The sequence below is a fragment of the Vanellus vanellus genome (genome assembly GCF_965231255.1).
Source record: "Vanellus vanellus genome assembly, chromosome: 3".
NCBI lineage: Eukaryota > Metazoa > Chordata > Aves > Charadriiformes > Charadriidae > Vanellus > Vanellus vanellus.
In genome coordinates, this window is record NC_138907.1 from 79,208,671 (window position 1) to 79,230,039 (window position 21,369).

The following is a 21,369-nucleotide window of genomic DNA, read 5'->3' on the forward strand; positions in this document are numbered from 1 at the left end:
CAATTTCCTTCACAAATTTCATTACGGCAAAACAGCTGTTTGTCATTGTTTCCAGAGGCATTTTGTAGTGGTGTGTTACTGCTCACTTCCTTGGGAGGCAAAATGCTCCTTTAACTGTTACACTTTCAGGAATGTACCACTTTGGTTAGCTCATAAGGTAGTGTTAGCAAGGTCTACAAATGTTTTCCTGTGAAAAGAAAATCCCGAGGTACCTGTCAGTGGTAGGAATGAGTCACTCAATAGCATCACATCCTATGTTTGAGCTTTGATCCCTTGTATAGAACCTAAGAATTTCTGTGATACTGTAATTTGGGGTTGTGTCGTGTAACGCTGTCCCTTGTCTCTCTTGCTCCCTTATCTTTCCTTGTTCCAAGGAAATTAAAAAACCCAGGGTCTCCTTGAAGGGCTTGTCTGTATGTGCATTGAATACTCTGGAATAGGCTGGAAGCTGAAGAATTTTTTAGCTTCAGCGGTACTCAGATTTGCATGGCTCCCACACACCCCTTTCGCATTCCTTTCCCCAAGCATGCCATTGTAGAATGACCACCACAGTTGGCCTGCACAGGTTGTTGAGCACTGTAATTTGGTAGCTGCTGAAGGTGGACTGTCCTGTTCTGACATGTCATTGCAGGAAAAAAACCCAAACCACCTTAAAATAAAACCCAGAAACACTTTGGTGCTTTTCTGTTCTATGGGAAAAAAGAATTTCCAATTATTTTGGGGGACCGGGGGAGGTCATAGTATAACCCCCGTCTCTCCTTCTGTGTTGATCTGTAGGCAGCAGAACTCAGAACCTGTTCAGGGCTGTTGGTATGTGGCTGCTTTAGTTGACCAAGCTGAGTCTTCTGCCAGACGTGAGTCCAGCTCCTGCATGAGCAATTCCCTGCTATTCCTTCGCAGGATCCCCCCACGCCCCACTCCGTAATGCAGCCTGGCCCATGTGCTGCAGATGCTGCAGTGAGTAACATTGCTGCTGCGGTGGGTGAAATGCGCAAAGCTGTCAGATAATGCTGTGTGCTGTGCCAGCGATAACTGGGTCCTGTACCCACCACCTGAGGGTGCCTGCCCCTTACAGGATGAGACAGGCTTCTGGACCAAGGTCATTCCTCTGTGCAAGGTGTGCTGGCCGTTCTGGGCTCCGTGCCCGACAACCAGCATTAAGGTTGGTTTCGTCTGTGGTTAATGCAGAGGTGCTTCGGACGGCGTAGTCATCTGGGCAGCCTCCAGTGAACTTGTCAGTCACTTCTCAAGCCATCCAAACCTCCCTCTCAGCCGTATCTCCGCAAGGAAGCCCTTTCCTACGGTTCCTCCACCATGCAGACTAAGAATGGTAGATGTCCATGTCCTGGAGCAGGACATTCATTACAGCAGTGACAGAAGGGCAGAAGCAGTGATCACTTACCCAATTCACTGTCCGTACCCTGAACTCTGAGCAGGAGGAAAAGCATTTGTGTGTTTCCCACCACTCAGTACTCAGTGGCACTAGAGATTTCACAGTTGACTAGTGGCAGATTCTCTGTTTTGGGAAGATCGTTAAAACTTTCGTTTGACCACTTCTCCCTACTCTGCCATGTCATCTGACTGAACTGTTGACCATGTTATCAGAGGGACTCCATCATCTTAAATTTGTGGCTGATGAAGGGAAGGTGCACAGCTGACTCCTAGATGAGTTTATTATGTATGATTTACATACACACAGTTTACGTGAGCCTACATTGCCTAAAAGTCCCCTGAAGGTCCGGCAAAAACTGCGTCTGTGATGTACCTGTTCCTGCACCTTCCGGAACATGCTGGCTGTGCTCGCCTGGCTCTCGCGTCAGTCATTAACCAAGCCTTGCCTTTCTTTAGCTCACAGTCCACATGTTTAAAGGCTGCAGAAACAAGCACAACCTGCTCAACAGTGCCAGGCCCCAACAAAAGGGTCGGATCAATAGAGAAGCTTATCCAGGACAGATCAATGTAGCCAAACGCAACAGCTACTCCCCTTCCTGCTATCATAGTTTTTCTCTGAGATCATCCTGCCTGTGACTGAAACTTTCTTTTCTGTGACTCAAGCCAACAGGTACAGTTCTCTCTCCAACCATCTCAATCCTGAATCCATACAGGGTGCTCTCACCCACCACAAGACTCCTTAAGAAGTCTGCCTTTCTCTTCCTTTACTTCATGGATACCAGCAATGGATCAACACTTAAAACCTATGAAAGCCTGTTTCTACCTTCGTCTGTCAGTGAAGACCTGGTTTTGGTGGCAGTCATAGAATCACAGAATGCTTTGGGTTGGAAGGGACCTTTAAAGATCATTTAGTCCATCCCTGTCATTCCCCCACCCCTTCACCATTGACAGGGACACCTCCCACTAGGCCAGGTTGCTCAAAAGCCCCATCCATCCTGACCTTGAACACTTCCAGAGATGGAATATCCACAATTTCTCTGGGCAACCTGTTCCCATCTCTCACCACCTTCATCATAAAAAATGTATTCCTTATCTCCAATCTAAATCTACCCTTTTCCAGTTTAAAACCAGTGCCCCTTGGTCTGTCACTACAGGCCCTGGTGAAAAGTCTCTGTCATCATTAGGAAAAGGCTAAGTCTTGATTGCAAGTTCTTGTCTGCTTTACTTCCCAATAGGCTATTCCAGAAGTTAAAATATAAGGTTTTGGCCTAATACTGTATTCATATTCCATCCAACTCAAGAAATTACCCTGCCAGTGCTCTTTCTTGTCAATGGCTTTCAGGGATGCAACTTCCCTGCCCATCAGGCAGGTGTTGGCTTTTTTAGTTGTTACTGGTTTTGTCCTACACAGAACAGACCCTTTCAGACAGTGAGTTTCTTCACGTCTGTAACTTGGCTATCCCCGAAGCCCCAAAGCATTCCTGGGGTTTACGAGCGAGGTCCTATTCCGGCCCTGTAAGCTCTGGCGTGTAAGCTACTACTGCTGGAGGTCACAGGCAGTGTGACCGGACATACTGATAGGCACTTGACAGGTAACAAATGGTTGCTGACCAGCAACTGGAGCTCACTGACATATTAGTCACAACTTTCTACTTTTTTCTCTCAGCATCCCTGGAGATTATGGGAGCCACTTAGAACAGCAAAGGTAAGTGGAATTGGGGAACAGAGGATGCGTCTCATCTGTTTATTTCCATAGCACTTCGTGCAAGCTCCAACGAATACAGTGGAGACAGCAATGCCCGCAGTGAAAGTACAGCCTGTCGTGTTCCTCTGGGTGCTTGCTATGCTGAATCCCTTCACTTATGCAGCGTAAGGATCACCAAAATCCCCTAGGAAACCTTTCCAGGATCATGTCCTCTTAAGAACCAATTTTTCAAAAAGGTCACCATGCCTCTAAAACATCAACTAGACATTTATCTGCATCTTTAAATATCAACGCGATCATAAAAAAACAAAGGTCAGAACAGCACAGATTTGCAGCTATGCCTGAAGAAAGCAAGAAATGATTCTAAGTCCCATGCCCAGCAGCCACCACTTCCAAGCCTATGCACAGCAGCAGGTACAGCCGTCATCGAGTAGCTGTTGGCAGTTCAGCCCAACAGTTCCCACGTGCTCCTAACCAGGTGAGCACCATTGCTTCGTCTCACCTCAGAGACATTGTATACAGTCAAAATCCAGTCATTACTTTACCAGAGCTTCTATGTGTGTGCCCGATTGATAGTATGATTCTTAACCAGAGTACTGGGCTTGCTTTGTGAGCAACAGTTTTGTGCCTGCCCATTCAGATTTCAGGAACACCCACAAGAAAGCGTCCTGGAGTATGCTCTGGCTGCCTTTTCTGGGCTATCTTCTTCCCTCTGCGCTCTTCAGACTAGGCATGGGGCAGACCATGAACGGAATGAACAGTAGCTATCTGCTCCTACTGGCCAGCTCTCCTGTAGACACACACCTCCATGTGGCCGTCTAAGCATATATAAACAGAATAAAAATTCTGTCTGCACCACAGTTCATCCAACAAGTTGCTTGTGTTGGGAGAAGCATATGTTCAACATTATAAGTGCCGAGTGGTGACTCCCAAGATGCCTGTCCTAAGTGACACTATTTTCCTGTAGCAATACAGACACGAGCCTTTGCTCAGATCACTTAAGTATTAAATATTCTCTTAAATGCCACCCTGAAACGAGTATGTGACAAACTGAGATTTCATTTTCCTCTGCACAGTTACTTAAACGGTAAAAATCAGCAGTGCTACACGTGTCTCCTCACTGATGCGCCTTCTCCATGAGAGCAGAGCATCTCTGCCATGATTCAATCTCTGTCACCGTGAAGTTTCCTGCTTAGAAATACACAGCTGCAATCAGTATCCTTTTGTATTCTTGGTATAGCAGCAGTGTATATAAGCATGGACTTGGTATCGTTAACCAAGATGAAACCAATAATGAAAAAGGAAGCAATTTTAGGTAATTGGGTTTTTTATCCCTATTATCCCTATTTCATGAATCTAGAGATAAAATTAAGAAAGCAATTCCGCTTGTTGTGATGTCAGTTTTAATGTAAACTTTCTGATTAACAAAACTAGATAGCAATTAAACAGTGATCAAATTAGTCTTTATTGGTTCATTATATATAACATCTGTAAGGAAACTGCCTGGAAATGTAAGGATTGGATCTTTTATCCCACAGTACCATGAAACAAAACTAACACCAAAAAGTGACAGGCTTATTGCATGAATATCGATGTACACAGCAGAAAGAGGTAACATTCTAACACAAGCCCTTAAAAAAGGGTACTGTAATTTTGTTTAACCAAAATTCATATTTAACAACAAATATAGTCTTCTGCAAAAATCTTATGCTGCCACATGCAACCCCCTGTTACTTAAGTACATCCTGTTTGGGCACTTTTAAGTTTTTCCAACGTCTCAAAATTACTTTGTATTTTTCACTTTCAGTTTTGTTAGATACTTTTTTTAAGACTACCCGCATAACTACAGCAGTTCCTGTTTCTTTATCTTCACCTACTATGAGATCCAGCGTGTCACCAATTTTCACCTGGAAACAGAAAGAGAAGATGAGTGATTATAAACATACCCTGGGGAAAACAAATCCCCGCAGTCTATGTCCAATTTTAATTTTGTTCCTTTCTTTCCATTTAATATTCTTATCTCACAGGAGAGGAGGAAGGCAGGCAATACCAGACCCATTATAAATCCTCCAGCTATGAACATCTAGGAAAGCCCTGGCAATAAGCAATTAAATGTCTATGACCTTCTCTGCCACGAGCTTTACCCTTCCTGTTCTACAACCAACACTTAATTCTGTGAAAAAGGTGCAACATAGTATGGTTTTTTTTTTTTCTGAAGGGCATTTCCTGCCAATCTTTTTGTATCAACACAGAGAAAAAACAGCAAAATTCAAACTTCTCCCTCCTTCCTTTAAAACAGTTTACAGTGCTTTAAAAAACAGAGTGCTGGTCAACTCCTTGTGTTTCTTTCAAAAGTCACAAAAGCAGTATGCCTCTCAAAAACTAGCCTTAACTTTAGGGGATCAGGAATTAAAACTTCTCTTCTTATTGCCCTTGATGACAGTAACTGCCACCTAGGATCGCCTTCACATAAAGGGTGGGTAGAAGTATGTTTGTCACCATTCTGGTGAGCTCTGTTGGGAAAGAGTATGGCCTGCAACCCTTCAGGCTCTTCCCCTAACTGTGTTCCTGTGTGCTCTGTTACAGATACAATAACCTTTCCTGGGCTACCCCAGTTTCAATCCCTTTCTATCATCAAATTTTCTCTTTTTCTTTAATCACATGCCTGCTCCACCAATATCTCAGATTTAATCATTCCTACTCCATCAACCTCACATCTATCATCACTTTCTTCAGCAACTTAGAAAGTTGTGTCCTTGCTACCGTCTGCCTTCTCCTGACTTTCAGCCTTCGGTTTTACTCTCTAATACCACAAGCCTCCTGTCTGCCTGAGGGAATAATGTCTTACCCAGGGAATCACAGTCACACACACAAAGCTGGAAGCAGAGTTAGCAATGCTATTCATTCACCTTTGCAGAACGATTTAGTGGTTAGCTCTTCTGACCCAAGTAAAAGGAGGGAGAAGAGGAGGTCATGCCTTAGTTATTTTCTTGTACTGTATTAAAAGATTTAAATTTTAAAAAGTCTTACAGTTCTACTTTTCTTCCATAGTTTTTCTCCATTCAGCCTGAGTTCATTATTGTAGAATGCATCTTCTACTTTACTGAAGAAAAACAAGGTTTTATTGCATTTACAGTGTGCAGCAGACCAAGTGCAATTGTTTCTCTGCAGATACATAAGACCACCACTCATATGCAAACCACATTTCCACAACTCTAATTTGCGCATGAAGGATACCTTTATTTAAGGTCAGGACAGACTTGAACTGGAAATAAAGAAAAAGTCTTTCATAGATGTGAAACGAAATAATAAGAGTACAGTTGCTCTGTGCCACAGGTGCAAGCAATAAAAAGCTGTTTCTGAAGACCTGTCTCCTGAATATCCCATGAATCATGTCCCCTTTCCTGCACCAGCCAGTTTAATAATTTTTAATTGATCAAGTTATACTCATATTCTGTTCTAACAACATTGCAATAGAAGGCTTCTGTAGGTTGCATTAGATCAAACATTGTCACATATTTATAGACTGCACATTTACCTGGTTGACCTGGAATCTGTTTACGCTTGCCATCACCTATTTCTACAGCCATTAAGTAGCGTATTATTTTACTCCCTTAATCTCAAATCAGGTCTTTTTGTATCAGTTAGTACAGTATTTTGCATTTTCTTCATTTTAAATAAATAGTAACTGATAGTAAATGCCTCCATAGCAATCTTAGAAATATTGCAGACAGTGAAAAGCAGAAAACAGGCTGTTTCAAGGGAGGTAAGGTGAAACAAACAAGAACACCCATACATCCAAAACGTATTTTTAGGCAGTCAACACAGCTACACCAAAACCCCCTCAAATACTGAATTATTCCAGTAATAACAGGGAATCAAAACTCAAATTTTAGATGCATGACATCTTTCTCATCAGCAGGTTGTTGCTTCCATACTTACTTTCTTGCAATGTCTAGACCAGCTTTCATGATCACATCATACCGAAGAGATTGCACTACTTTTTCAAGATCCTTGTAATCTTTTACTACGTTGGGGTCATCTTCAAATTCATCTTCCAAATCGCCTTCCTCTTCATCTTCATACTCTTCTTCCTCTTCCTCTTGTACAGTTTGTCTGCTCCTATTAGAGCTTTTGTTACTTTTGTACCGCAGAGAAAGTACTGAGATATACTCCGGAGAGAGTCTTAGTGCACAGAGTTTTACTGGGGAAAAGCTGAAACATCTTCTGTAGTTTACAGTGCTTGCTTGACAGGTACAGAATACGCTTCTCCTCCAAGACAGATACAGTTTATTAGAGGGGAATTTCTCCCACAGTCCAAACCAGACATTTAGTTTTCTGAAAGTAGCGATGGGGAATCTGAAGCCAGTCATAGCATACCCTAAAATAAAACAAACATGCATAAGGAAAAATAAGCAACTGCTGTGACTATTGGAACGATCTGTCCAGGAACGGCATAATAGTTACTCCAAAAAGATGATTATCTAGTACCCTATAGAGCAATGCATCATCTAAAAGCACAAGACTATACTGTTTTATGATCTTTCTCATATACTGTCCGCCATTACAAACAGCTAAAACACCAGATGAAAACCAAACACTAAAAACCCCAGCGGAATACTCCATAATTCCTTTTCTGGTGTTTCATATTAACTGCCCAAACATATTTGCCGCATTTTCCTCCCTACATCTGAAACACAATTCACAAAAGACACAGAAATGAAGTTAACTATGTCATAAAAAGCATAGGGAGACCTACATTTATCATGACATTCCCAATAAAATATCTACTTGCTCAATACTGCAAGCAAGTAAACCCAGAAGAGTTGAGAGCTGCTTAACTTCAGTCTCTGCTAAGACCAAAACAGTCCTTCGCGGCAGAATGCCGCACAACATTTCCCCCTCTTTCTCCAAACGGCAAACAGCATCATGGTAGAATTCAGGAGAAATAACTCTGCTCTTATGTACTGCAACAGGACTGACGCCACCAACAACAGTCCCATGTGCAAGTGTCCCCAGTACTGCTCCCTTCTGGAGCCATCTCTAACCTGGGACAAGTAGGTGGATACACCCCCAAAAACCCCAGATGTCTTTCAATACTCTTAGAAATTGATTTACAGTCCTTCCTAGCTAGGTGGAGCACTGGCTTTTATTATGGCCTTATACTTGTGGAAACACGTGTTTCTTCATGAGACTGGAGCTTGTTTTCCCCACGCCCAAATAAACTCTGCCGAAATCTCAATGAGGCCTTTTTTGTGGTTGGGAAAAAGCCCTGGTCGTCAATGAGGGCAATTATTGGCCGTATAAAACTAACCACAATACCCTTTTTTTTTTTTTTTTTTTTTAGATTTTCATTTAAATATGTGAACTTAGAATATATGACATATAGTTTAAAATTCAGGATGGTGCAATCCTCCCACAAGACTTGCGTCTCTCCTCAGTTTGGGGGCAAATGCCTAGAAGAATTATTTCAATGTGCGAACAATTATTATTAATAATTACTGCTTATTTTTAGGGCTCCGTCTTACTTCGCTCCCCGTTGGCCGGCGGGCACAACCGGCCGCTGGGCCAGGCCCTGGAGCCAGGCCCTGCCAGGCCGGCCGAGGCGGCGGGCGGCCTCCTCCCCTCACGAAACCCGAAGGCGGACGGAGATTCACCCACCACTCGCCCTCTCCGGGGCGGGGGGGGGAACGGAGAGGCTGAAGGCTGGAAGCCCGTTCAAAAGCAGGCAGCCATGCCAAGGCCCACTGTCGCGGCCTGCGGTGGAGGCCCGCAGACACCTCACCCCCCGCCCCGGGGACGGTCCCCGACCCGCCGTTAGGCCCCTCGGTGGCGGAGGGCGCGGGGAACCCCGGCTTCTCTGGCCGCTGCCCTCAGCGGCGGCCGCGGAGCGCAGGCCCACCCCCCCGGGCCGGCCCCGCCAGCTCCCCCGACCCCACCACCTTGGAGCCGCGGCGGGGTCCGCCGCTGCCCCGCGCCCGCCCCCCCTCGCCGGAGGGGAGGCCCGGCCGGGCTCCGGGCGCAGCGGGGCGGCAGTCGAGGCGCGGTTACCTGGGTCCTCCCGGCGCCTCGGGCCCGGGCCTGCCGCTGCCGTCCCCGCGCCGCCGCTCGCAGGCCGGAGGCGGAGCCGCCTCAGCCGGGCTTCGGCGCCCTCTGGCGGGGCCGGGGCCCGGCGCACCAGCTGCCGGCGAGTCCCCGCCGGGCAGGGTTTGCCCTCCCCCACCGCCAATGCCCCGCTGCGGTTCGCACAGTCGGAGAGCTGCGGAGAGGGGAATCGTGTCAGTGCTTCTCACACGGTTTGGATTTCGCACACACACACACCGTCTTCCTTCTGCAATGCTCCTTGGAGTGTTTCAGTGGGACCGAGCCTCCCGGAGCGCAGCGCCGAGGGCCAACCTGCCTTTTCCGCGCTCCCCCCATCCCCCCCCTCGCCCCCCCCAGCGAGCAGTGGAAAACTCTCACCTGGGGAAATGCCTCCAGCAGATGCTGAAGTTTCCTGACCACAGGTTAGTTTGAATGTCTTGGCCACGATGGCAATCTAATCCAAATCCCTTTGTGACCTGGGTTTCCCCTGTCTTTGTTACTTTCCTTCACATCACACCTCCCTCTTCCACTCCACATCTCCGCTATTGGGGTTGATCCATAACTCCTTCTTTTTGGAGCTCCGAAACCAGGAGAGGTCCATCCCTCCTGTCTTCCCCCAGCTTTCTCTCTGTCCTGCATCAGCCATGCCTCTTGCTGCTGCTGAGCGCTCCGCTCAGCATTGGGGAAATTCTCTATATCCCTACAAAACACAGCTCCGTCAGATCAGCAGCCTCTGGCCCTGATGTAAATGGTCGTATGAGGTTCAGACTAATTTCGGCAGACAGAAGAACTCTTCAGCTTTGAAGTTCTGCTTTAAAACGCCCGTCACCTCCCCTGACAGACAAATCCTCCCTTGGGAAGTTGTCAGCAAATGCGGCAAATGATATCACTGTGGAGCTACTGCTGCACAGCAGCTGTGCAATTAGCATGGGCATTATAAGTGATTGCTTAACTTTACACCTGTATAAACTTTGTCATAAAACGTGAGGTTTTATGTCAAGGATATTTTGTAATGGAACAATTCCTTGGCAAAGCTATTTCCTCTCCTTAGAAACCTTACCAGGAAGGAAGCTGCAAACATCTTAATGTCTTTAGGTATTTTGAATGTTCCAGTGCCCAGTCCTGTGAGATTCTGACAAATTTCATTTAGGAATATAGCTGTTAGCTTTTTAGCACTTTCCCCCATATGTCTTATACATACATACTTATTGAGAGGAAAAAAAAAAGTTGGTAAAAGTAACTTTCTTGCATTCATAGTGGCACATAGTGAGTCAGAACAGAAATGAATGTCTGAACAGTGGGGATTCCCTGAGCAGAAATGATACCTCTTCTATGGGGGGAAAACCCACACACAAAACCCAACACACCCCCACCCCAACCTAGTTTTCCATACACCCCATTTTTTTCAGAGATCTTAGAGTTTGATTTGTCTCACGCAGGCTTGAAGTCATGCTCTAACTTTGCTGAGAGTGAAAATAACTTACTCAGTAAACAAAGTTATATGTGTTAGTGCCTTTCTAGGTTAGTCTGGCATTATACATCTTTGTTGCATCTTCATATTGAAAGGCAAAGTGAAGAATGTGCCTAAAGTCACTCTGTCTCTTATATTCTTCGAATATGGTGATATTAGTGGCATCTAACAAAACCAGAAAGTAATCAATTCATCGTTCAGTACTCTTTAATGCAGGCCTTATGGTTTGCAGAAGGTTAATAGTGTGGCACTCAAACAGGTCCCTCTCCAGCCATAGAGGAAACATAACTTGGATGTCATGAACAGGCACCATGCATCTGATTTATCTCATCATTGCGCAGCTCCAAACAGTGACATCACCTCTGTCATGCTTGCTTCATTTCCTAGTCCAGCTACATGGGTGACTGTTCTAGTTGTACTAGTTAGAAGGTACATCATGTTACTATTATGTCTCAGTCACGAAAGCAGATCCTTACTAAGGGTTTTGTTAGGATTCATTCAGCCCTGGACTGTAGAGGAACTTCAGTGTCACACGGGTCTCCCTGTCATCAGATTCTCTCCATGCCACAGAGTAAGATGAGCCATGAAAGCACTTAGAATCATAGAATTATCTAGGTTGGAAGGGACCTTTAAGATCATCGAGTCCAACCATCAACTTAACACTGCCAAAATCACCACTAAACCAAGTCCCTCAGCACCATGTCTACCTGGCTTTTAAATACCTCCAGTGATGGTGACTCCACCACTTCCCTGGGCAGCCTGTTCAAATACTTGACAATCTTTTCTGTGAAGAAATTTTTCCTAATACCCAATCTAAATCTATCTTGCATTTAAGATTTGTACTCCAGTTGTGTGAGGTCTTGGCAACTCCCAACCTGGGTCACTAAGTGCATTTTTTAATGACCAAAAAGGCAAAAACTGAGTCAATATTCATTAGTTCTACTTTAATTATATCAAATTGTGATTACAACCGAAATATTCCAACGGGTTGAAGACCACAGTCTAATGTTTCTCTTCTTCCAGTTTGCCATTAGATGGCAGTGAATAGCTCCCCCTCAAAGCTGCCACAAGCTCAGGCTGCGGCTCTCAAGGGGCTTTGCTCAAACACAGGCTAGTCATACACACATCTGATGAAGATGTTCTTTAAGCTGCTTTCAGGTGATTTGAAACTTTTTTTTATATATGTATATATATCATACGACACCTCAGCAACATATAGTCAAATGTTTCAGCTTTGGTAAGAAACAGTGATCTTTTTTTTTTCTGGCAGATTAGTGGTGGTCTATGTATCCTTTTGACGTTTGAGTGAGAAATTAGTCTGACTAACACGTATTCTCCTTCCAATGATTATTCTCACAGAATTGCTTCTTTCTTTTTTTTTCTTTTCTTTTTCCTTTTTTTTTTTCTCCAGTTGAATCATCTCCTGTAGAGGAAGGGTAATTCCTCTCTTGTTTATGGGTTTCATTTTGTATATTTCAATATACTCCCTACTTCGCACAAGGAGATTAGTCTTTTAATTTTGGTAGATCAGAAAGAAAACTCTTAATAGCTTTTGACCTGTGTGTTGGAATCTGTAATCGGGAATTCCCTCCCTACTGCCTAGGGGTTTTTTGTTACCTTTATTTTCCTGCAAGGTTGGTCAAGTGACATCAGTAGATCTGCTGACACTTACTGCATCTCAAAGTAAAGTCAAGAGCACCATGTTGCCATTCTGGCCCTGTGAGTAGCTCTGACTAACATTCTGCAGCACACATCTCACCAGATTACTTGTCACTGCAGATTTAGCTTCAGCATTACCTTGTTGGAACCACACGCCTTTTAAATTACACTGCTTATTTCAAGGTGCACCGAGGAGGTGGCTGGAGAATGTTCTATGCATATTTATGCAGCCTGAGAAAACAGAGTGTCCCCATGTAAGCACCACCTTTACATTTGCCCATACTCATTTGAATAATGAGCTAAATCTCCCTGACTGCTGATTCACCTCTTGCAGTGTTACACGCCTATTGTAACTGCTTAGATGTTCTCTTTTCTTAGTCCATATTCTGGAGACAATTCCTCGAGCTTGTTCCTTGCATCCAGTTTGTGACCAAATAGTCCTACCGTCCCTATCTCTAAAGCACATCTCTCAAACCTAATCTCTCACGCAGCAGAAGCTCTTTTCCTGGCCCTTCCACTGCTGCCTTTTCAGTTGACACACTGCTCTAAACTGATTTCCCTTTCTTTCCCATTTGCTGACATAATCTACTGTGCTATTTTTTACTATAAAATATTGGGTTTATTCTCTTTAGGATACCTTTAATGTCTCCAACCCCCATGTACACTGAAACTTGGCTCTGTCTCTACTTACCAACTCTCAGTGTTGCTATGTCATTTCTTGCAATAGCAACTGCATTATGAACTTCTGCCCACTTTTTCCTGCAGCCACATTGGTGTCCTGCACAGAAAATGCTTTTCCAGAAGTGAGAGAGGTCTCACAAAGCACCTTTGCCTGCAGCCTTCTTGTTCCTTGAAAATTCATCTTTGACATCACAGATGCACAATTAGATGAGTAAGGTAAGGTGGATGAGTTTTAGGTATTGTTTTATATTTCTTTAAGTGATGGAGAAATAGGCACTTCCTAAAGTAACATTCTTTTTTTCCCCATCTTTTTCACTACCTGACTAATTTGGCTTTTGTCTGCTGGTCCTTTTTTACAGTAGAAGGCCACATTGAGCCATAAGGAGAAAGAAAAGGAGGTGGGCAGTGCAGACTGCTCTGATCAGCGCTAAAGAAGGTGATAGAGGCCACCCTAATAAGTCAGAGCACGGTGACCCACCTAAACCAGAAATAATTTTCCTTGCCAGTGAAAATCAATGTTACATTAGCAGTTAAGCAAATGGGAGGAAAACAGTGAGTAACTTCCATCAGTCAGCCCGGTATTCAACCCAGCTACTTGGAGATTAAAGGGTCCACAGTTCCACTGCTAATTCTTCAGCTCCCCAGTTTGGTGAAAGGTTTGCAATGAGATTTGTTTGTTTGTTTTTCCCGCACTTTCTTGTCGGCCAGTTATCTAAAACACAATGATTTTTTGTAGGAAAAGTTAATGTACTGTTTCCTAAGCCAAGTTTTCAGACATTCATTCATTCTGTAGTGAACATGCTCCGGACCTGCTGGTTTTGGTTGCTGTTCTAGGATTTATCTAGCTACCATTAACAGCGGGTGGCAAGTGCAATAAAAAGGAAAAGCAATCAATTAAACATTTGTTATTTGAACCTTACTTATTAGCCATAAAACAACACATTCCATGAGCGAATGTTAATTAGTTTGAATTATTTGTTTACTTCTGTGTTTCCTTGGTATTCTCCTCAGATTAATGGCTTTACTATTTAGAATATAATGTTCTCTTCTCTAATTGATAGTAACTAATTCAAGATATATGCACGCAAGTCTAACATAATTAATTTCCAATGAGGAAATTTAAATTGTTCCTCCATCTGTGTACAGTTAAAGTTGGGGGGTTTGTTTTGTTGGTTTTTGGTTTTGGTTGGTTTTTTTTTGTTTTTGTTTTGGTTTGGTTTGGTTTTGTTTTTGTTTTTTTAACTAATGTTTTGTTTCAGGTTTGCTTTTAAAAGCAGAAAAAAGGCTGTTCAAAGCACCTCAGCTTCCATTGTGGCTAAGGGAAAAAGTTGCCTTGATTAGCATTTCTAAACATTACTGCATTAGGAAAGAAAAATGTGTCTATAGGTTTCAATACACCTTTGATATATATAAAAAAGAAATAATATAAATACAGGTGCAATAGGGAAGGATAGAATATCAGAATAATCGTATTGCTTGGTGTAAAGGCTGCCTCATCCTTTCACAGTGTGCAGCTCCAGAGGTATAAAAGATGTGTAAATCACACAGTAGGAAGATCTGGGATGATCTGTCTGCCAGGGAAGTGTGTCCTTGCAACACTTGTTATTTAAACCCTGGATGTTCTCATCACTCCATGATCACTCCTCCTGTGCACCTTGCCTAATGATACCCTGTGACAAAGAGTTCACCATCTAAAAGATACATGAAGTCTTAACACTCTTACTGATACATGATACGTGTTTCCTTTCAGCAGTTCATCTTTTCAAATCCTAGACTGGTCCCTTTTCCTATTATGAAATGGGAAGAAGAGCTGATCTACCTTCTGGAACTTGTCCATTTGTACACCTTTTAACCATATTTGTTCTTATTTTGTCTTCTAAAATAAACAGCTCCAACTTTCTCTGTTCCTGTTTATCAGATTTCTCCGTGGTTCATTCTCATTATGCTGTTTTCTCTACCTCTCTCGTAGTCAAACTAGAAATTACTCAGAAAAGGTTACAAAAGAATAAGCCTTTTCAGGGTGCTGTGCAGCAGTCATGACTGGGAATGAATTCTGAAACTGCATACTCCATAAGGAAGCTCTCTTTTTATATAGACTATCTTTTTGATAACTGTGGGTAAAAATCTGCCCCATCTAGTGGCAAAGAGAAAGCGGTAAGTAAGGACAGAAAATAAGCAAACAATAACAAACAAAAAAAGGGAAATGGAAGAATACTAGATTCAAATTGCAAGATACAGATTTTCGACACTTCTCAAAAGAAGATAAAGACTTCCACTATTATCAGAAAAATGCTAGGTAGGCAGAGCTAAAAACATAGGACTTGGAATGTGTCAGGGATAGAAGAAAACCCAACAGTCATAAAGTAATGATGATGGTTAACATGACTAATAAGGATGAACATTTTTTAATTTGTTTGGAAAGAAGCAAAATGAAGTAATAGTATAATATCAAGATAACTAACTAACTTTTCATCCGCTGGTAAGAGAGGTAATGCAGAATATCATATCCTATGGGAGAAATCACAGATGTACAGGGCTAGCGCTCAAGATAATGGTGAGAACTTGGTTGCACTAATTGCAATTAGTAATAAGTCTTATCATAGAAGGAAAATTCAAGGAGGTGGTAGAAGTGCTAACATTGCACTGTTCAAGAAATGGAGCGAGATAATCTCAAAATTGCATCACACCACAAACACTATGAATCTGCCTCTGCAAAAAAAAAAAAAAAAAGACAAATTTCTTTCTAAGCTGCATCAACAGGATTGTTGAATGCTGAACTCTCAGCTTGAGTAGAGTGTCCTACTTTGGACAACATGATCTAATGAAGACAGATTTGAGAGAGTACAAAGGAAAGCAATGAAAATGCAGAGCAATCCTGTGAGAAGAAAGATTGAAGAATGGAACTTGTCCCTCAAAATAAGGGAAAATATAGTGGCAAATGTCTGAGTTAATCATCTACACTCTTTTGATAGTCAGTGAAGAGGTGTAGGCATCTCTGAGATGTGATTAATCTGTTTCAGATGTCTATGTTGAAATGAGACAAACTACATCATAGAAGCACTTGTTTCCCTTCATCATCTATCAAGTGTTTCCAGGAAGGCTCACTTAGATGTAGAAGCCTGCTGTCATGTGACCCTTCCTTCCTCCTCTCAATGTGAAGTGCTTGATATGTTTTCAACCAGTAAACATTTTGTCACAAATCTGGGCATTGTTATTGTCTGTGCGCTTTACTATGGCGATGTAATAAATCATTACCTCAAATTTGCAGCAAAGATGACTTTTTATTAAGAGAAATATTCTGCAAAGATCATTTGGAAAAAAAAAAAACAGGAGTCCTATGAGCTGTGGAATACCCTTCACTGACTTTTTTCTGAGAATTGTGTTTAAACCTACCTCAAATCAGAAGATGGAGAAAATGACATTTGATCATTTTTACTTCTTCATGTCTATAGACCTGTTATCTGACATTATGCCTCATGAGTTGAAGGAAAGCCCTGTCTTGGTTTTGTTCCATATCAAGTTGCATGATTTCAGACAATTCCTGAACATGATTCAGGGGTTGGCCCAGGCCAGAGACAACTACCTGCCTATAGGCAGTTTAGATTCAGCCACCCTTTTCTGGAGGCTAGGAGAGTTTAATAGTATGGACGTGGATAGACATGTCTGTTAGCCTCAAGATCAAAGAACAGGCTCTGCTACCGTTAAATTTGTTTGTGTTGATGTCACCCAAGAGTTTGTTTGACTTGGGGAGAAAGGTGTGCTTTCAAGCAGATCTGAAGGCACACCTAATTGTGTAAGTTGACACCATCCCTTGAAGTCTACCCAGAAGTGAAAAGATCCATGGGTATTAGGGCGGCATTCCTTCTTGAGACTATTTCTGAAATCACAATTTCACTTCTGCTCAGACTTCTAGGTTTATGATTCAGGGCTGGAAATCATGGCTTTGTTTACTTCCGTAACTATATACCTTTGATTAAGCAGCCCGATGCTTTTTGCCTCAGATTAACATAGAAGGGAAACAGTGGCACTGATGGAATCCCGGTGTAATGAAGGTCTGGATCATGCCTGGAGACACGTACAGTTGAATCTAATCAACATTTATCGCCAAGTGGAGATTTGCAGTACCACCAATCATGCCTTCCATTAAAAGCTCTACTAACATAAATGTAATACAAATCCTCCACTGGAAGAGGGAATGTACTCCTCAATATATATTCCAAGTTCTTACCCAAGACACGTGCCAAACAGCTTTACCCAGTTGTCTAAAATCAGTTTCAACCAGCCAGCTCCCATCAGTATTTCAGTCTTGTTCTGCAACAATAGTGAATGTGCAACTGTGAGGAAGGGGACTTCAAAAGAACTGGCAAGTTTGGATTATATGGCTAGAGCTTTGGTGCTGCTGCGAGATAGATCCTTTCTGCTAAACAAGTAGCAAGAGAAGGGCCAGCCTAGTTTATGAAAAGATAGCGCTCCTATACATTAGGAAATACTGACCCGTGAGTTTCTCAAGGCAAAAAAGGACATCAAAGAAACTTATCACCAGATGATATCAGCATAGATCAGCATATATGTGCTGGTTGATACACACTGGAAAGCTGGATTTCTCTCTTCAAAGTTGCCCTTTGAAAAAAAGATCAGTTTCTAACATATAAATGCACAATATGGTCACAGATGAGTGTTAACCAAAATAACTCATAATATAAATATTACGCAGGTGAGTACTGAGAGCTGCAGTGCAGTCCAGTGTAAGCTTAAAATGGGTGAAGACCCTGGGATGGGCCACAGGGTGTGATAAATTCCAGTCTATATACAGCCGAGAATAGTGAAGAGCTGGTTGGGATCACAGGATCCAGTGATTCTCATTGGCAACTGATGCTCCTGAAATTTTTAAGGTTGATGGATCAAGATTGGCAGCTAAAAGGCAAGAGTAAATTAATGGTTAAGTTAAAATTAGTTCTCACGAATTCTACTCAATGCTCTGGCTAAACTTATTTTGCTAAAGCTTGTCCAAATTTAAATACATTACTTATACATCTCAGACACTACTTGTCTGCTTCTTTTTATAGATGACTAATTACATTTTTTTCTGCCAGTCATTTTAGCTGATCTTGTTTGTTAATGCATTATATGAAGCAGCACAAGTTTTGCTTCTGATCGCTAGATTGAAAGTTTTGACTATTGCAAAGTTCAATCAACTTAAAAGTCACTGGTGGAACATAGAGATGAACTTGCACGTAACCCAACAGATCAAAGCAGATTTCTCCCTTCTCTTTCTGAGCCTATCTCATCAAAGATTATGTATTTAACTGGGAGAGGCGCTAAGTACTGTTCTGACCTAGAAAAAACAAAGGAAGCAGAACAATGAAGATTTAACAATATTTAACAACGTCTTTCAACACCGTGAAAGCTCGTAGAGCAAACTGCTATCAAAGGATGTTTAACTGAGAGAGTATATTGTCTTCTCTGACAGAAAAAAATCAGAAGTGCCTTTTGGCCACCAGATAGCAGTGCTTCACTTTGTACAGTTCTCAATTCAGTTACAGTGTCTCTCATCTCGTAGAAAATTCCATATATTGGGTCCTGGTCTCTTGCTCAGATACATCTTTTGCAGACTCCATTATAGACTTTAGCTGAAAAAAAAAAAAAGTAAAGATTTTGGAATTAGGTGTGCAGATGATTTATGTGTTCAGGAGGAATCAATAATATTACAGCTTTCCTGAATGGGGAGTGTTTGTTGTAGAAATATAATGCAACATAGGCATTATAATTATCATTTCCAATGACAAAAGTTTCATAAAATATCTTGAGCTTAAAATATTTTTAGCACTTTTTCCTTGCTGCCAGCACACTTCCGTGTTTGCAGTAGTATTTCAGGAATATTTCAGAAAGGTGTGGTTTTTGTCCTCAGAACATAAGCTTAACATAGCTGAACATAAGCTTAACATAGCTTTATTATTTCAGTAATTTATCATTTCTGCTAAATGTTTTAAAACCTCTGCATTTTTCTCTATTTAAAAGGCTATTACATGAACAGACTTCATAATATTTTTAGGAAAAAGAAAGATATCCCCATTTTCACTGAAACTTGTTAAAATGCCAAAAGTGCAACACCCGGTGTAATAGTAATTAGCAGTTGTATAATGCTGTGTTGGTTCATGTCACCTTACAAGAACCGTGCGTCATCCTCATTTTTTACAGACCTAGTTCCAGACCTCAGGTAAGGTGCACGGGGTAGAGAGAATGGGAAAGGCCATCTGATAGCTATTCCCTCATCCTTATCTGTCCCAGCTTTGACATTAACGTGTCTCAGCTGCTGCTTTAGCCTGCAACAGCCAGTTATCATCCCTATGGGATCATGCAACAGCTGTACCACTTCCTTTTCTGCTAAATAAGGTGGGGGAGATTATAATGGAAAGCATCTCTGTCAGCTTTACACTAGGATGTTCTTTGCTTTGACTGTCATGGAGCCCTAACTGGATCCCCTTCCTTTCCCATCTCCTCCAGGGGATCTGGTGTTGGAACAGTCCAAGCCCTCACTTTATCACTATGATTCACATGACCTCTCACAAGGAACTTCATCTTTTTGTGAGAGTCAGGCATGTCTCCTGAGTGAAAAGGTGACCTTTTGTGATTTCATTTTAACTGTGACAACTAAAGCAAAATGTTTTGCAAGGAAAATTAGTAATAGGAAAGTTTTCAGCTTCGTCACCCCTTTTTTATTTTAGGTCAATCATGGTTTCATTTTTTTCTCTTATTATATCTCTATAACCATGCAAACTCCTCTTCTGGTAACCAGCTTTCAGCAGACAGTGAGTATTCAGAGACCAAAGACCCTTTATTTGGTGACTATTGCCGTGGTTACTCTATATATAGACCACACCTCTAATAGTTAGGAACTGGACTCTGACTATGATCAGGTATTTATAAAAAATGGGGAAATGTTACTTCAGGAGTGCTTCAGGCTTCGTGTAGCTCTTGGAAAATCTTTCATCTGGTACAGAATAAGGATTGGTATTTTGGGTGGTACAGCATGCAAAATGCCTTTATTCCTGGAAAACCAAAATAACTATAGCTTTGTCAGGCATTCTGAAGCAATTAGTGTGGGACTTGGTTTAGAATTATATATTTTGCCTAACACAAGTACCAGCGTTGCGTTCTGTGGCACATCTCCGCTTTTCCTGTGCTTTGGGACTGAGTTCTACCAATGCCCTTGGAAACTCCTGAAAAGCAGTCCTGCCCCTGGAGGTGGCAAATGAGTTATGTCGTGCTAAACGTGGGTGTCTCCCCCTCACACTTTGTTCTGAGATAAACATGAACGCATCAAATCATAAAATCTGTGGATTAGTCTGAGCTAGCAGGACACCTTCCTCTTCTTTTAAATGGAAACAACTGCTTTGTCACAATAAAATCATCACATCAATGTCTCTTTTTTGTAGTTTATAAAGTGGACACAGACTAGCTTTGTTAGTTTGACTGTACGCTGAGATACCTGTCTGATTTGGTGAGGCACTGGCACAATCAATCTTCAGCCTATTAAGGACGGAGGTACACTGTAACTACAGTATTTACTGTGCCAGAAAGCAAGAACCTACAGCTGGAAGAACCTTCCGTCCCACTTGTTACACAGGTTCCCTCCTCTTTAAGAAGTAATGGTAATAATAAAATATTTAGATCCAAGGAGTGCTGGAAATGGCAACCTGTGGTCGGGAGCCTGAGCGCTGGCAGCGAGGCAGCTCTGAACAAGACGGGTTCTTAAACCCCTCCGCCTTTCACCCGCTGTTCCCGTCATGTGGAAATACTTGCAGCTTTCTTTACCTTTCCTTCTCTCACCCATTACTTGATTGTTGGGTTTGTTTGCTGTTGTTTTTTTTTTTTGTTTTTTTTTTTTAATAAAAAAGCCCGACGTTTTTATAAAGATAAGCGTTCCTCTAGCGTAACCGCAACTCAACCCCTGCAGCCCTCTGCCAGTCCCTCCGCACCAGAACACGACGCCGGCACTGCACAAAGTCACCGTCGCCTGGAAAACCTAAACAGGGCCGGGGAGGGGAGGGGGAAACAAAGCTCTGGTGTTTGTCGAAGAAAGGCCAGCGGGACCCGACCCCGCTCCCGGAGGCACTGCCCCAGCGGCGCGGCGCGGCCCGGAGGGGGGAAGTGGGGCCCTCCGGGGGCCGCGGGGGACAGGGGCCGAGGGTGAGGCAGTGACTTGCGGGGCGGCGGACACGGAGGGCGGGAGGAGAGGTGTGGAGAAGAGGAACGGGAGGAGGAGGAGGGGGAGGGGGAAGGCGACGGCGGCGTCGGCGGGGCGTCACGGGCAGCCCGCGCTGCCATAAAAAGGCGGGCGCGGCTGAGCGGCTCATCCCTCTCGCCCGCAGCCACA

At 42.9% G+C, this 21,369-nt stretch overlaps 1 protein-coding gene across 1 annotated transcript; it reads right to left on the bottom strand.

Annotated features, from left to right (window-relative positions):
- Window positions 1-4,549: 4,549 nt before the first annotated feature.
- On the bottom strand, window positions 4,550-9,198 carry MTRES1 (mitochondrial transcription rescue factor 1). The gene is made up of 4 exons (XM_082480150.1): window positions 9,149-9,198; window positions 7,040-7,478; window positions 6,128-6,200; window positions 4,550-5,004 (listed from the first exon to the last, which is right to left on the bottom strand). The coding sequence occupies exons 2-4, from the start codon at window positions 7,468-7,470 to the stop codon at window positions 4,828-4,830; spliced, it is 681 nt and encodes a 226-aa protein (XP_082336276.1). The 5' UTR covers window positions 7,471-7,478; window positions 9,149-9,198; the 3' UTR covers window positions 4,550-4,827.
- Between the last annotated feature and the right edge of the window lie 12,171 nt (window positions 9,199-21,369).